Source organism: Hemiscyllium ocellatum, chromosome 1 (genome assembly GCF_020745735.1).
Source record: "Hemiscyllium ocellatum isolate sHemOce1 chromosome 1, sHemOce1.pat.X.cur, whole genome shotgun sequence".
Lineage (NCBI taxonomy): Eukaryota > Metazoa > Chordata > Chondrichthyes > Orectolobiformes > Hemiscylliidae > Hemiscyllium > Hemiscyllium ocellatum.
This window is the reverse complement of record NC_083401.1, coordinates 158,530,094-158,547,012: the sequence shown is the minus strand read 5'-3', so window position 1 is coordinate 158,547,012 and position 16,919 is coordinate 158,530,094. Positions and strand designations below refer to the sequence as shown.

At 41.6% G+C, this 16,919-nt stretch overlaps 1 protein-coding gene across 4 annotated transcripts in view; it reads right to left on the bottom strand.

The window, feature by feature from the left end:
- abce1 (ATP-binding cassette, sub-family E (OABP), member 1) overlaps window positions 1–16,919 on the bottom strand; it is a 65,015-nt gene that overhangs the window by 36,662 nt on the left and 11,434 nt on the right. For all 4 annotated transcript variants that reach the window (XM_060827057.1, XM_060827048.1, XM_060827041.1 and 1 more), the window contains 3 exons: window positions 16,366–16,533; window positions 9,886–9,971; window positions 3,030–3,127 (listed from right to left, as the gene is read on the bottom strand). In XM_060827057.1, the coding sequence (XP_060683040.1) occupies window positions 3,030–3,127; window positions 9,886–9,971; window positions 16,366–16,468 (287 nt within the window). In that variant the 5' untranslated portion in view covers window positions 16,469–16,533. The remainder of the gene's footprint in view (window positions 1–3,029; window positions 3,128–9,885; window positions 9,972–16,365; window positions 16,534–16,919) is intronic.

The window sequence follows — 16,919 nt, the reverse complement described above, 5'->3', positions numbered from 1 at the left end:
TTGACTAGGCATAGTGACAGCTTTACACAGTAATTCTAGAAGCTAGTTAAGAACCTCTTCCTTTACACCATGGACCTTGTGTTCAATGGATCACAAAACTTAACAGGCAATATACTCAGTACCGAAATCCAACAATAAAGTATTACAAAATAGCTAATAACCCCTTAAATGATCAACGATGCTATCTGTATGTGGGACCACAGGAGATGGGAGAGATCCTAAATGAATATTTTGCGTCAGTATTTACTGTGGAGAAAGTCATGGAAGCGAGGGGACTTGGGGAAAATAATAGCAACATCTTGAAAAACAGTCCATATTACAGAAGAGATAGTGCTTGAGGTCTTAATATGCTCAAAAAGTAGATAAATCCCCAGGACCTGGTCAAGTGTATTCCAGGACATTATGGGAAGCTAAGCAAGAAATTGTGGGGCCCCTTGCTGAGATATTTATATCTCCACAACAATGGGTGATGTGCCAGAAGACTGGAGAATGGCAAATGCTGTGCCTTTATTTAGGAAGCACTACAAGGAAAAGCCAGGGAACAATAGATGGGTGAGCCTGACACCAGTGGTGGGGAGGTAATAGGAGGACATACTGAGAGACAGGATTTACATGCATTTGGAAAGGCAAGAACTGATTAGAGATAGTCAGCATGGTTTTGTATATGGGAAATTGTCTCTCAAACTTGATTAAGTTTTTTTGAATAAAAAATTAGGTCTGCAGATGCTGGAGATCACAGTTGAAAATGCGTTGCTGGTTAAAGCACAGAAGGTCAGGCAGCATCCATGGAATAGGAAATTCGAAGTTTCGGGCATATGATGAAGGGCTTATGCCCGAAACGTCGAATTTCCTATTCCTTGGATGCTGCCTGACCTGCTGTGCTTTAACCAGCAACGCATTTTCAACTAAGTTTTTTTGAAGACATGACCAAGAAGAGGGATGAAGACAGTGTAGACACTGTCTACATGGACTTTAGCAAGGCCTTTAACAAGTTCCACATGATAGATTGGATAATAAGGTTAGATTACATGGGGTGCAGGGAGCGCTAGCCAATTGGATACAAAATTGGCTTGACAGTAGGAGACAGGGTGCAGTGGTAGAGGGTTGTTGTTTGGACTGGAGGCTTTTGACCAGCAATGTGCCACAAGGATCAGTGTTAGATCCACTGTTGTTTGTCACTTGTACAAATAATTTGGATGGGAATATGGTGTGGAGGTGCTGGATTGCGGAGAATAGCAGTCATACAGCACCAGGTAGGAGTCCAAAAAGGTGACGTTCTGACTTCATGTGACCCAGCTCCGAGAGCTTGTGACTTCAAATAAACCTGTTTGACTTTAATCCGGTGTCGTGTGACCTCTGATGAGGATACAGGAGACACGGTTACCAGGTTTGTGGGTGACACCAAAATTGGTGATAAAATGAACAATGAAGGTTATCTAAGACTATAACAAGATCTTGATCAGCTGGGCCAAAGGGCCATGGAATAGCAAATGGAGTTTAATTTAGATAAAATGCAAAGGTGTTGCATTTTGCTAAGTCAAACCAAGGCAGGACTCTCACAGTTAATGGTAGGGCTCTGGTGAATGTTATCGAACAGCTAGACCTTGGAGTTGAGGTACATAGTTCCTTGAAAGTGGCATCACTGGTAGAAAGGGTAGTGAAGGAGGCATTTGGCATTCTTTCATCAGTCAGAGCATTGACTATAGGAGTTGAGACATCATGTTCCGGCTATATAAGATGTTAGTGGGCCACTTTTGGAGTACTGCGTACAGATGTGGTCACTCTGCTTTAGGAAGGATGTTATGAAACTGGCAAGGGTGCAGAAAAGAATTACAAAAGCATGTTAGTGAGACTGGAGAGCTTGAGTTATGAGGTGGCGCTGGGATCTCCGCACTCCCCCCTCCTCCCTCCCCCCCCCCCCCCCCCCCCCCCCGCCCCCCCAATTCCCCGTATCTCCACAGTTTAGGAGGCTGAGGGGTGTCTTTAGAGGTTTATAAAATCATGAGGGGCATTGATAAAGTGAATAGCCAAGTTCTTTTTTCCTAGGGTTGGTGATCCAAAAATAGAGGGCATAGGTTTAAAGGTGAGAAGGGAAATATTTAAAAAGGACCTGAGGGGCAACTTTTTCTACACAGGTGGTGCATACATGGAAGAAACTGCCAGGGGAAGTGAAGGTGGATATAATTCCAACATTTAAAAGACTTTTCAACAGAGGAAAGGTATTAGAGGGATGTAGGTCAAATGCAGAGGAATGGGATTACTTCAATTTGGGATACCTGGTCAGCATGGACAAGTTGGACTGAAGGATCTGTTTCTGTGCTGTACGACTTGGTGATTCTATGATCAGCTCACAGATACAGAACTTTAGTTGATATCCCAACATACACTGAAGCACTGCACAAAGCAAAGCCAATAAGCTAAAGCTGTGCTTTTAGAAACAACAACTGTGAGTTCTGTTGTCAGAAACAGTATTCCTGGAACAGTCATCAGGTAAAAACATATTTTAGTGTTTAGTTCTGGACCAATATCATTCAAATATTAAGCAATTCATTCAAGGCACGACAACCTTCATAATGGTCTTAGTTTTCAATAAGCAGCTTCACTTTTAAAAAAGGCAATGCTAATTATATGCAAACCTACTGCGTCGTTAATACTTGATGCAAGCAAATCCCAAGATTTCATATTTTTTCAGTCAAATTCATCTCTAGTTGAGATTTAACAAATCATCAGACTGAGCTCAAAGGTGAATTTGTCTTCTTTGTGGAGCAGTAATTAAACAGAAGCACTTATATATCCTATGGACATTTACCACATCACCTCAAAATATACCAAGTGTAAGGGAATTCATACGTGCACTTGTAATGTCAAGGCATACAAGGCTATGAGCCAAATGCTGGAAAATGGAATTCGAATAGTTCGGTCGTTGCTTCTGATTGGCACAGACCCAATGAGCCCAAGGGCCTTTTTCTGCACCGGAGACATCTATGGCTTCTTATGTACAATCTTTCCAAATTTTTCAACATCATTACCTGTGAAGTTTGAAGGAGTTTGCACAGTATCGGTGTGTTGTCTCTTTAGCTAAATTACTTGGCAAGTTAACAATCGACAAAGCCCCAAAAGGACATTTCTGAAACAAATAGAAAATATAAATCATTAACAAAATGTTATCATTACATCTCCTGGAACTGTCTACTGGTGACACTACCAGAATTTACATTATTTTGTACACTTAATAATAAATGGAAAATGACAGAATAAATACATTTTGAGTGAAATTACAGAAAAGAACTACAATCTAAAAGGAGTACAGAAAGAGAAATAAATTTAAAAATCTACCGCAATTATAAGTTGAATATTTGCAGAAAACAATTACATTCAACTCTTATAAATTAGTGTATGAGGAACACAGTGATTTCTGGGAAGAGATCATATTTAGAAAGGCGGCTTAGTGGGGATGGGATGGTGAAGAGATCACTGATAGGATTGCAAGAAACATGTACAAAATGCAAATTTTATGATAAACAAGCTAGCCTTTATGGTATCCAGTGATTTTAGTTTTTTAAAAATGTCACTGAAGGGAAGGCAATGGCCTAGTGGTCTTATTGCTAGATTATTAATCTAGAGTCAGACAACTTTCGGGGAACCAGGTCCGAATCCCGCTATGGCAGATGATGGAATCTGAATTCAATAAAATCTGAAATTAAAGGATCTAACAACGATCACAAAACCATTGTCGATTGTTGGAAAAACCCATCTGGTTCACTTATGTCCTTCAGGGAAGGAAATCTGCCATCCTTACCTGGTCTGGCCTAAATGTGACTCCAGACCCACAGCAATGTGCCTTGACTCTCAATTGCCCTCTGAAATGGCCCAGCAAGCTATTCAGTTGTACCAATCGCTACAAAGTCTCAAAAGAATTGAAACTGGATAAGTCACCTAGCATCAATCTAGGCACCAGAAAAGACAACAGTGGAAACTGCCCTGTCGACACTGCAGAGTCCTCCTCACTAATACTTGGTGCTTGGGAGAGCTGTCTCACAGAATCCTACCTTACAGACAATGTCCCAGATACAACCATTACCATCCCTGAATATGTCCTGTCCCACTGGCAGAACAGACCCAGCAGAAATGGCGGTACATGGTATACAGTCCAGAGGGAATTGCTCTAGGAGTCCTCAACATTGACTCTGGACCCCATGAAGTCTTATAGCTTCAGATTAAACATGGGCAAGGAAACCTCCTGCTGATGACCGCACACCATTCTCCCTCAGCGGATGAGCCTCCATGTTGAGCAACACTTAGAGGAAGCACAGAAGATGGCAGGGCACAAAATGTACTCGGTGAGGGATTCAATGTCCACCATTAAGAGTGGCTCGGCAGCAGTACCACTAATCAAGCTGGTCAGGTACCAAAACACAGCTGCTAGATTGGACCTGCGGCAGTTGATGAAGGAACCAAAAGGAAAAGCCTTTGACTTGACCTCATCCTTACCAATCTGCCAGCTACAGAAGCATCGGTCAGTGACAGTATTGATAAGAGTGACCACAGCTCAGTCCTTGTAGAGACAAAATCTCACCTTCACATTGAGAATAACATCCATCGCGTTGTGTCGCACTATCACCATCCTAAATGGGCTGGAGTTCGAACAGACCTAGCAACTCAGGACAGGCATCCACGAGGCACTGTGGGCCATCAACAGCAGAATTGTACTCCAGCACAATCTGTAACCTCATAGCCCAGCATATACCCCACTCAACCATTACCATCAAGCTGGGGGATTAATCCTGGTTCAATGGATAGTGCAAGAAGGCATGCCAGAAGCAGCACCAAGCATACCTGAAGATGGGGTATCAATCTGGTAAAGCCATCAAGCTGTTCACTTGCATGCCAAACAGCAAGTGATAGACTGAGCTAGGCGATCCCACAACCAACAGATGAGATCTAAGCTCTGCAGCTTTGCCATATCCAATCGTGAATGGTGGGAGGCAATTAAACAATTCACTGGAGGCGGCGGCTCTACAAATATCCCCATCCTCAATGATGGAAGAGCACAGTACAAAAGATAAGGCTGAAGCATTCGCAGCAATCTTCAGCCAGAAAGGCCAGGTAAATGATCAATTCTGGCCTGCTCCAGCGGTTCCCAGCATTACAGAAATCAGTCTTCTGCCAATTTGATTCGCTCTACACGACATTGAGAAATGGTTGGGGACACTGGATATGGCATAGGCTATATGACAACATTCCAGCAATAGTACTGATGATTTATGCTGTACAACTTGTTGCTCCCCTAGTCAAGCTGTTCCAGTACAGTTACAATACTGGCATCTATCTGAATGTGGAAAATTGCCCAATTCCTGTACATGAAAAGCAGGATAAATCCAAACCCAGCCAATTACTGCCCCAGTCTACTTTTGATCATCAGTGAAGTGATGGACGGCGTCATCAACAGTGCTATCAAGCAGCACTTGCTCAGTGACGCCCAGTTTGGGTTCCGCCAGGGCCAGTTAGCTCTTGACCTCATTACAGCCTTGGTTCAAACATAGACAAAAGAGCTGAATTCCAGAGGGGGATGGGGGGGTGTGACAGTGTCAACCCTTATCCTGCATTCGACTAGGTGTGACATCAAGAAGCACTAGCAAACTTGGAATCAATGGGTATCAGGGGACAAACTCTCCGGTGGTTAGAGTCATACTTGACACATAGGAAGTTGGTCGTGGCTGTTGGAGGTTATTCATCGCAGCTCCAGGACACCTCTGCAGGAGTTCCTCAGAGTAGTGCCCTAGGCCCAAACATCTTCAGCTGCTTCAATGACCATCCCTCCATAAGGTCAGGAGTGGGGATGTTCACCAATGATTCCACAATGTTCAGTACCATTCGCGACTCCTCAGACATTGAAACAGTCCATGCCCAAATGCAACAAGATCTGGACAATATCCAGGCTTGGGTTGATAAGTTTCAAGTAACATTCACGCCAAACAAATATAACTCTATGGCCATCACCAAGACAATCTAACCACTGCCCCTTATGCTGTAAGGTGTTACCATCACTATCAATGTCCTGGGAGTTATTAATGAACAGAAACTCAACTGGAGTCATCACATAAATGCAGTGGCTACAAGAGCAGATCAGAGGCTATGAATACTGCAGCGAGTAACTCCCCTCAAAAGCCTGTCCACCATCTACCAGGTAAAAGTCAAGTGTCTAATGGAATACTCCCCACTTGCCTGGATGAGTGCAGCCCCAACAATACTCAATCATGGGATAATTTTGGCAAATAGAATTAAGGAGAATCCAAAAAGTTTTTACAGATACATTAAGGACAAAAGGGTAACTAGGGAGATTAGGGCCCCTCAAAGATCAGCAAGGCAGCCTTTGTGTGGAGCCGCAGAAAATGGGGGAGATACTAAACGAGTATTTTGCATCAGTATTTACTGGGGAAAAGGAAATGGAAGATATAGACTGTAGGGAAATAGATGGTGACACCTTGCAAGATGCCCAAATTACAGAGGAGGAAGTGCTGGATATCTTGAAACGCATAAAGGTGGATAAATCCCCAGGATCTGATCACCCAAGAACTCTGTGGGAAGCGAGAGAAGTGATTGGAAGGCAATGATGGATAATCCACTCTTCACTTCCAACTGAAGCTGGCTAAAAATGTTCCAGTCTTTTCATTACGCACTGATGGACTCCATCATTTTTCAGCAAGTGGATTGTTCTCCTCCAGTTAGGTTTTGTTTTTACTGAAACCTCTGGTCTTATAATTCAAACTAATCTTCATTAAATTCAGTTCCATGACATTTAGGTACATGGGATTAGTTTAGAATGGCATCATAGTTGGTGCAAACACATTGGGCCGAAGGGGCTGTTCCTCTGCTATACCATTCTACATCCTAAATTAAAATTTTGGCACACATGTTTTACTCTGATGAGTGCACCTTTAAACAGCACAAAAGGCTTTTAAAAAAAAATCCCTATTAGGATCCAGGCAGTGTACCAGGTCACCTTTTGAGTTTAGTATTAACAATGAAATGGAAGATAATTTGATCATTCTGACAACAACTGGAATTTCAATACCATCTTTTGGTGGAGTGAAACATCCCAAGGAATGCTGCAGGAGCACTGTCAAGCAAACTTAGTAAAATGGAGGGTAACTGATGTTGTACTTTTGCTTAAGAAAGGTTCTAAAGAGAAACCAGGGAACCAGAGACCTGCTAGTCCAACTTTGGTTGCTGGAAGTGTTTATAAAATTAGGGATTTGTGGACATTGAGGGGCAAAAAGTAGACTAGAGATAGTCAGCATGGTTTTGAGTAGGAAAACATCTCACAGATTTGAGTTTCTTTTGAGAAAGGTACCTAAAATATTGATGATGGCAAGGTTCTGTATGGGTAGACTAATTAGTGAAGCTAAGACACGTGGGATTCAGGGTGCGCTTGCAAAATACATGTTTGGCTTAAACAGGAGACAGTGTGGTTGTGGAGGGTTTTTTCTGGACTAGAGGCCTGTGACCAGCAGTGTTACAGAGGATCAGTTCTAGATTCTCTTTTGTTTGTCATTTATATAAATGATTTGGAATACAGAAGGCATGGTTAGTAAATTTGTGGATGACACCTATGATGTGGAGGTGTCAGTGCTGGACTGGGGGTGGATAAAGTTAAAAATCCCAACACCAGATTATAATCCAATAGATTAATTTGCAAGTACAGCTAGACAACCCTTTATCTGAAATCCGAAGGTATTTTTGTGAAGTTTTTATCTCATTAGCAAGATTGTTTGGTGTGTGCAAACAGCTAATCCAACTCCACATCCACCCAATGTGTGCCACTCACATGTGGGTGGGTGGGGGGGGAGAAAGAGGTTATGTGGTCCAACACTAGCAGGCCTCAATTTTGTCTCGGGGCCTGTTTGTCACAGTAAGGCTGCTGTTTGATAAGGTTGTTAAAAATTTCACCGTTGAACTGTCACTTCTTCCAAAATTCAAAAAATTCCAAATTCCGAAAACCAGCTGGTCCCCAGCATTTCGGATAAAGGACTGTGTACCTGTACTATGACCATGCCCCACTGGCTAGCTGACAAAGGAGCAGTGCTCCGAAAGGTAGCACCTCCAAATAAACCTGTTGGTCTATAACCTGGCATCGTGATTATTAACCAAAACTGGTGGCACAGTTGAAGGTTTTCTACAATTACAAAGGCATCTTGATCAAATGGGTACAATGGACTGAAAAAACAGCAGATTGAGTCCAATCTGGATCAGTGCAAGGTAGGGCCCTGGATAGTGTTGCAGAAGGGAGACCTTGGGGTACAGGTACATAGTTCTTTGAAGTTTGTATCACATATAGTCAAGGTGATTAAAAGCACGCTTGCCTTCATTGCTCAGTCCTTTGAGTATGAGAGTTGGGAAGTCATGTTGAGGTTGTACAGGATATTGGTGAGCAGTCTTCTGGAATACTGTGTCCAGTTCCGGTTGCCCAGTTATAGGAAGGATATTAAGCTGGAGAGGATTGAGAAGATATTGCCGGGGATGTTGCTGGATATGGAAGGTTTGTATTATAAAGGAAGGTTGGATCGGCTGGGACATTTTTCACTGGACCGTTGGAGGTTAAGAGGCAACCTGATAGGAGTTTATAAAATAATGAAGTTAATGGTAGTTTTCTTTTCACTAGGATAAGGGATTTCAAAACCAGGAGGCACATTTTTAAGGAGAGACAAGAGAGATTTAAAATAGACATGAGGGGCAATTTTTTTTTTTTACACAGAGGGTGGTTGGTTTGTGGAATGAACATCTTGTGGATGTGGACACAATTACAATGTTTAAGAGCCGTTTGGATAGGTACATGAACAGGAAATGTTTGGAGGGACAAGGGCCACGAACAGGCAGGTGGGACTAGTTTAGTTTGGGATTATGTTCAGTATGGACTAGTCGGACAGAAGGATCTGCTTCCGTGCCTCGTAACGTCATATGTTCCAGTGAAAAATATCCTAGCTGATCCAACCTGATTCTTAGGTTAGCACTCATGCAGAAAGTGGATAGGTTCTGGATTGCGTTGTCTGAGAATTTGATGGAGGCATGTTCAGTGAAGGCATTCAGGAATGAATTAGATTATCAGAAAAGGATGAGTGTATAGGGCTACAGGGATAAAACAGGGAAGTTGCTGTGTGAATGGCTCCTTCAGAGTCAGCACACAACAGGCTCAAAGGCCATTTCCTGTACAGTAACCATTCTAGGGGTTCATCACCCATTTAATACCATTAGTATTTCTAAACATTCCGTTTAAGTATTATCAGATAGCACACATGTGCATAATGTATCACTTATAGGGCTATGTATAAATTCAGTAAATTGTTCTAGTGGTCAGTTGCAAGAACCAGAGCTATACTGACTAAATAGGGACAGATTCTATTCTCATCTGTGCTGACCCAGCCAATTTTGCCATAACCTGAATTAAGAAAATTATCCCAGAGGGAAAATGGGCAATTGCAACAAGACCAATAAAAAGATGGGAAGAAAACAGGACACATCAGGATAAACAAAATGGAATGCTGTTGCATATCTTTGGAAACTGATTATGTTTCTAGCTCACAAAAAGACAATATGTTCACCCCATACACAATATTTTCTAGTTTATCTAGTAACAGCTTAAGTATTTTAGTAACATTACTGGATAGTTAATGCTGAATATTTACAGATCCAATGTAATATTACTGGACATTAGAAGGAACAAAAATTAATTTTATTGTTTTCAAAATCATGGCATTTTTCAATGAGATTCAGTTGGTGCAAAGCATTTGCAGAATTAACAGTCAATAAAGTGACATACTTAAGAAATCAGCAACATTTAAACTTTAGCTGGCATCACAACAGCTTCCCAGCAAACACACAGCTTACCTTAATGCAAATCCCACAACCAATACAGAGAGTTTCTGAAATCCAGGCAATCTTACTTTGAGCAGTAACTTCAATACAAAGCTTTCCTGCAAATAAAAAAGCAAAAGAAATAGTTTTACTTAAACTTCCTAAATTTGTACTAGAGACTTGTTTTATAATTTAGAAATTCACCGAAATATACATACAATTTAAAGAAAATTATTAGAAATCAAGCTAGTGGCTTTGCAATAATGTCACTAAACTAGCAATCCAGATCCACAGCCTAATACCTTTGTCACTTGATTCAAATCCCACCATGGCAGATGGTGAAATTTGAATTCAATAAAAATCTGGATTAATAGGCTCACCCAATGGAGGCCATGGAACTACTGCTGTTTATTGTAAAAAAACCCAACTGGTTCACAAACATCCTTTAGGGAGCAATTTTGCTGACCTCACCTAGTCTGTTCTGATATTACACGATAGCTCTGCTCTTGTGCTATCTTATAAGAAAATTGTGTAATAGCTGCACCATTTACACTAGTGGGGCCATAATCACATTATAGCCAATACAGGTTACAAAAGCTGGCGTTCTATAAATAATGGGTGAAATTCTTCAATTGTGTTAAAGCCAATACAGGTTGAAGAAACACATTGGCAATACTGTTGGGTTCAGCTACATTGAGAGCAATTAGGTACAGACAATAAATACTAGCTGTGTCAGCAATTCCCACACCTCATGAGAATGCTTTTTAAAACATTAACTTTGGGAGGAGTGCCATTAATTCATTGTTTCACTCTGATTACACTGAGGATCAAATAAGGGCAGGCTGCACAAACTGGTCTTTTATTCCCTTCAGCTTGGATAATTAAGTAGGAGACATTCTTTGAATAGTGTAGAAAAGAAAAGTTATTTCCAATGTTGAGAATATCAAGAACAAGGGACCACTTCAAAATTAGAGCTAGCTCATTTAAGAAGAAAATTAGAAAACACTTTCTCTGCCCTAAAAGGCTTCAGTTGTCACAATTGGAGCTTTCAAGATTGAACTCAACAGACTTTCATTGGCTGAAACATATCTAGGGATACGAAGTTAAGTCCAGTAAATAGAGTTGAAAAACAAATCAGCCATGATCTGTTAGAATGGTACAGTAGGCTTAATGACCTGAATGGTGCTCTCCTATTCAATTATAGAGAAGACTGCAGTTACACTGCATCTCCAATGAAAGGGCCTCTAGGAAGGTGAGCAGAATTGACCAAAATTAAAAACTGCTAAAAGCTTTGAATCGTTTAGGACTGGAATCTTGAGCTTGTTTGCTTCAAATTCACATTACGGCCAGGAAAGACAATGCATAAACTAAACAGCACCAATTTTCCGATGACCAGATAGTTATTTCTGCTGCTTGGATGGGTGTTGTGCATTGCGTCCAAGCAGAATCCATCACTACACACTCTATGGATATTGTCCAAGAAATTGAAGATTCTGGCTGACAATTTACCTATGCCTGGAACGCTCCAAAAGGGTCCACTTAAATCAGAGAATTTCTGCAGCAGTAAATAGTTATTCAGGAAAGAGACAATTAAAAACATAAGTTTAAAGTCTGGTTGAAGATTTGTAGCTCGGGTGTCCGTTGTTGTGGTTCTGTTCGCCGAGCTGGAAGTTTTTGCTGCAAACGTTTCGTTCCCTGGCTAGGGAACATCATCAGTGCTATTGGAGCCTCCTGTGAAGCGCTGCTTTGATGTTTCTTCCGGTATTTATAGTGGTTTGTTCTTGCCGCTTCCGGGTGTCAGTTTCAGCTGTCTCAGACACATCGACCTGGACCCCACATACAAACTACTACAGCTGAAACTGACACCCGGAAGCGGCAAGAACAAACCACTATAAATACCGGAAGAAACATCAAAGCAGCGCTTCACAGGAGGCTCCAATAGCACTGATGATGTTCCCTAGCCAGGGAACGAAATGTTTGCAGCAAAAACTTCCAGCTCGGCGAACAGAACCACAATAAAAACATAAGTGAATGCCTGGTTAGCTATTAAACTGATCCCAGCAATCTTCCATACATTTTCCAAATCATACATACCTCCTTGACCTTTATCTGACAACACTTCCCTGTCCCACTGAGACCCAGCTTCTCCACCAGATTCAACACTACCTCATGACCCAACACACTATATCCACTCCCTATGAGCAGCCACATCCCCACAGACCTGAGACTCCTTCCCTCACAACTTCTCTCCCTGGGACCCCAAGAACTGCCTCCTTTCACTCCTACGTGCCTGGCACCTGAACCTAATCTGTTGAATCTTCTGTGATGTTGGACATTTAAATCATAGCAGAAGACAACTACTGCTGTGGGAAATGGGATATGGCTTAACTAGCCTGCACTGCAAGAGACCCGTGGGAATTAGAGGACATTTTTCATTTCTGAAGGAGCCCTGATCGAAATCTCCTGGCACAAAGTTAAAACTCTTTCTGATCATTAAAAAAAAACAGCAGAATGATAACCTAAGTATATCTGCCACTCATCAAAATCCAGCCAAAAATGCTTCTGCAGTTTATGGAACATAACAGTCAACTATCCACAATCAGGATAATGTCTTTCACACAGAAAGCTGATAATTGAAATTTTTTTATCTCTACTCTGGAATAGCAATCTTGTAATGCAAAGTTAAAAATCACACAACATCAGGTTATAGTCCAACAGGTTTAATTGGAAGCACACTAGCTTTCAGGGCGATGCTCCTTCATCAGCGTCGCTCCGAAAGCTAGTGTGCTTCCAATTAAACCTGTTGGACTATAACCTGGTGTTGTGTGATTTTTAACTTTGTACACTCCAGTCCAACACCAGCATCTCCAAATCTGGAATAGCATGCAGTTATAGCATATATAAAGCAGGACCTGATAAGTGTTTGTTGGAAATGTTTGTGGATCTGAACTGCAGACAACATTTGGTGTTCCATATTTGACAGTGAAGCAATTGCATGTGATGGTGGCTATCAGCTCATGTTACTCACTGGACACACGGTTTACCTTGAAACAAATGCATCTTTAGGACACTGAAAGCTTTGTGGAGAGAGTAATATGCAATATAATAATATAAGGAGGCAAGAGAGGGGCGTGGCATTTTTGATAAGGGGTAGCATTACAGTGGTGCTGAGGGAGGATATTCCTGGAAATACATCCAGGGAAGTTATTTGGGTGGAACTGAGAAAGAAAAGGGATGACCACCGTATTGGGATTGTATCATTGACTATTAGGGGGTCTGAGGGAAATTGAGAAACAAACTTGTAAGGAGATCTCAGCTATCTGCAAGAATAATAGGGTGGTTATGGTAGGGGATTTTAACTTTCCATAGACTGGGACTGCCATAGTGTTAAGGGTTTAGATGGAGAGGAATTTGTCAAATGTGTACAACATAATTTTCTGATTCAGTATGTGGATGTACCTACTAGAGAAGGAGCAAAACTTGACCTACTCTTGGGAAATAAGGCAGGGCAGGTGACTGAGGTGTCAGTGGGGGAGCAGTTTGGGGCCAGGGACCATAATTCTATTAGTTTTAAAATAGTGATGGAAAAGGATGGTTAAGAAAAAGAAGGAAGCATATGTAAGGTATAGACAGGATAGATCGAGTGAATCCTAAGAAGAGTATAAAGGAAGTAGGAATTTTTCCCTTAAGAGGGAAATCAGGAGGGCAAAAAGGGGACATGAGATAGCTTTGGCAAATAGAATTAAGGAGAATTCAAAGGGTTTTTACAAATACATAAAGAACAAAAGGGTAATTAGGGAGAGAATAGAGCCCCTCAAAGATCAGCAAGGCAGCCTTTATGCAGAACCGCAGAAAATGGGGGAGATACTAAACGAGTATTTTGCATTAGTATTTATTGTGGAAAAGGACATAGAAGATATAGACTGTAGGGAAATAGATGGTGACATCTTGCAAAATGTCCATATTAGAGGAGGAAGTGCTGGATGTTTTGAAACGAGTAAAGGTGGATAAATCCCCAGGACCTGATCAGGTATACCCTAGAACTCTGTGGGAAGCTGGAGAAATGATTGCTGGGCCTCTTGCTGAGATATTTGTATTATCGATAGTCATAGGTGAGGTGCCGGAAGACCGGAGGTTGGCTAACGTGGTGCGACTATTTAAGAAGGGTGGTAAGGAAAGCCAGGGAACTATAAACCAGTGAGCCTGATGTCAGTGGTGTGCAAGTTGTTGGAGGGAATCCTGAAGGACAGGATATACATTTAGAAAGGCAAGGACTGATTAGGGATAGTCAACATGGCTTTATGCGTGGGAAATCATGTCTCACAACTTGATTTGGAGTTTTTTTGAGGAGTAACAAAGAGGATTGATGAGGGCAGAGCAGTAGATGTGATCTATATGGACTTCAGTAAGGCGTTCGACAAGGTTCCCCATGGGAGACTGATTAGCAAGGTTAGATCTCCCGGAATACAGGGAGAACTAGCCATTTGGATTAAGAACTGGCTCAAAGGTAGAAAACAGAGGGTGGTGGTGGAGGGTTGTTTTTCAGACTGGAGGCCTGTGACCAGTGGAGTCCCACAAGGATTGGTGCTGGGCCGTCTACTTTTTGTCATTTACATAAATGATTTGGATGCAAGCATAAGAGGTACAGTTAGTAATTTTGCAGATGACACCAAAATTGGAGGTGTAGTGGACAGCGAAGAGGGTTACCTCAGATTACAACAGGATCTTGACCAGATGGGCCAATGGGTTGAGAAGTGGCAAATGGAATTTAATTCGGATAAATGCGAGGTGTTGCATTTTGGGAAATCAAATCTTAGCAGGATTTATACACTTAATGGTAAAGTCCTAGGGAGTGTTGCTGAACAAAGAAACCTTGGAGTGCTGGTTCATAACTCCTTGAAAGTGGAATCGCAGGTAGATAGGAGAGTGAAGGCGGCGTTTGATATACTTTCCTTTATTGGTCAACTGAGTACAGGAAGTCATGTTGCAGCTGCACAGGACATTGGTTAGGCCACTGTTGGAATGTTGCATGCAATTCTGGTTTCCTTCCTATGGGAATTATGTTGTGAAACTTGAAAGGGTTCAGAAAAGATTCACAAGGATGTTGCCATGGTTGGAGGATTTGAGCTACAGGAAGAGGCTGAACAGACTGGGGCTGTTTTCCCTGGAGCGGAGGCTGAGGGGTGACCTTACAGAGGTTTACAAAATTATGAGGGGCATGGATAGGGTAAAGAGGCAAAGTCTTTTCCCTGGAGTCAGGGAGTCCAGAACTAGAGGGCATAGGTTTAGGGTGAGAGGGGAAAGATGTAAGAGAGATCTATGGGGCAACTTTTTCACACAGAGGGTGGTATGTGTATGGAATGAGCTGCCAGAGGAAGTGGAGGAGGCTAGTACAATTGCAACATTTAAGAGGCATTTGAATAAGTATATGCATAGAAAGGGTTTGGAGGGATATGGTCCGGTTGGTGGCAGGTGGGACTAGATTGGGTTGGGATATCTGGTCGGCATGGACGGGTTGGACCGAAGAGTCTGTTTCCATGCTGTACATCTGTGACTCCAGAACAACGTATGTCAAAACTAAAAACCACATGCTTTCCAAGCGTGCTGCACACAGTCAGTTACGTGTAATATAGACATCAGGAACATATTTCATTGCAAAAAGAGATTTATAATTGAAATCTCAGCACAAATATGGAGAGAAAACTGAAGGGCAGGTTAACTTGGTCTGCACTACCGTAATTCTCAGCAGTTAAATCAAAAGGCTGTGTTTCAGACTTGAATGTAGTTAACTAAATATCACCATCTCACATCACAAATGCATTCTATCATGACATTCTGCCACGTACAGAACAGAACTGGAAATTTGAGGTCATCCCAACCTGCTGTCACTTATATTCTAACTTTCACCAAGTTCCAATCACTAAACTACTCCAGCTTCTGTAAACCAATGCCTCTAATTTTAAAATGTTCATCCTTGGCCTCGCACTATGTCTTAAACATTAGCACCCTTTGAAGGATTGCCTCCTGTGCATCTCCAATTTTAATGACTCCACCATTGTTGAGTGTTGTTCTGTCAGCTGCTGAGGCCCTAAGCTCCATAATTCTCTTCATGAACCCCCTCGTTACCTCTCTTTCCTCCTTTAAAATTACCTTTCTGACTATGCTTTTGGTCATCTATCTTAATTCTGTTTTATAATGCTCGCGAGGCATATTGTTTTTTAATTACACGATAGGGGTTATGCAAGTGACAGTTCTTTTTTTAAATTGGAAATATGAAGTATATTTATACTTCACTGATTTCGGGCACTTTTTGTTCTCACCAATAGTTGTTTAAAAACGTAGGGTTTTTATTAACATTACAGACATACTAAAAAATTTTAAAGGGATAGAAAGTAAGCAACAAATTGATCTCTTTCCATCATAAAGAACTATAAAGTGCCACTAAAAGATCTGCATAAATTTATTTTTCTTTTCATCCACCTACAGCAATACAAGAAAAACAAAACTGCTTACCCATTCGAACTACTGGACAGCTCTTCTTGCACTCCTGACGACATTTTTTGGGCTTGCACTTATCATGGCTGACTATGGCAATTCTGGTTAGCTTATCTGCCATATTGCCTCAGTGAGCTCGTATCTTGACAAGAAAAGCTTTGTATCATGCCAGAAAGCTGTCACAATCTATGAACAACAACAAAAATATCCATTAATCAGAAAAGCCTCATTTACAGGAGAAAAGTATATCAGTATGTAACATTATAGAGTCACAATCATACAAATAGACCCTTTGGGTCCAACTAATCCATACCAACCAGACATCCCAATCTGACCGAGTCCCATTTGCCAGTATTTAGCCCATATCCCTTTATTCATAAACCCTCCAGATGCCTTTTAAAATGCTGTAATTGTAATCACTTCCACCACTCCCTCTGGCAGCTCATTCCATACACGTACCGCCCTCTGTGTGAACATATCCCGCAGGTCCCTTTTAAATCTTTCCTCTCTCACCTTAAATCTACATCCTCTTGTTTTGGACACCCTCAGACTAGCAAAAAGACCTTGGCTAG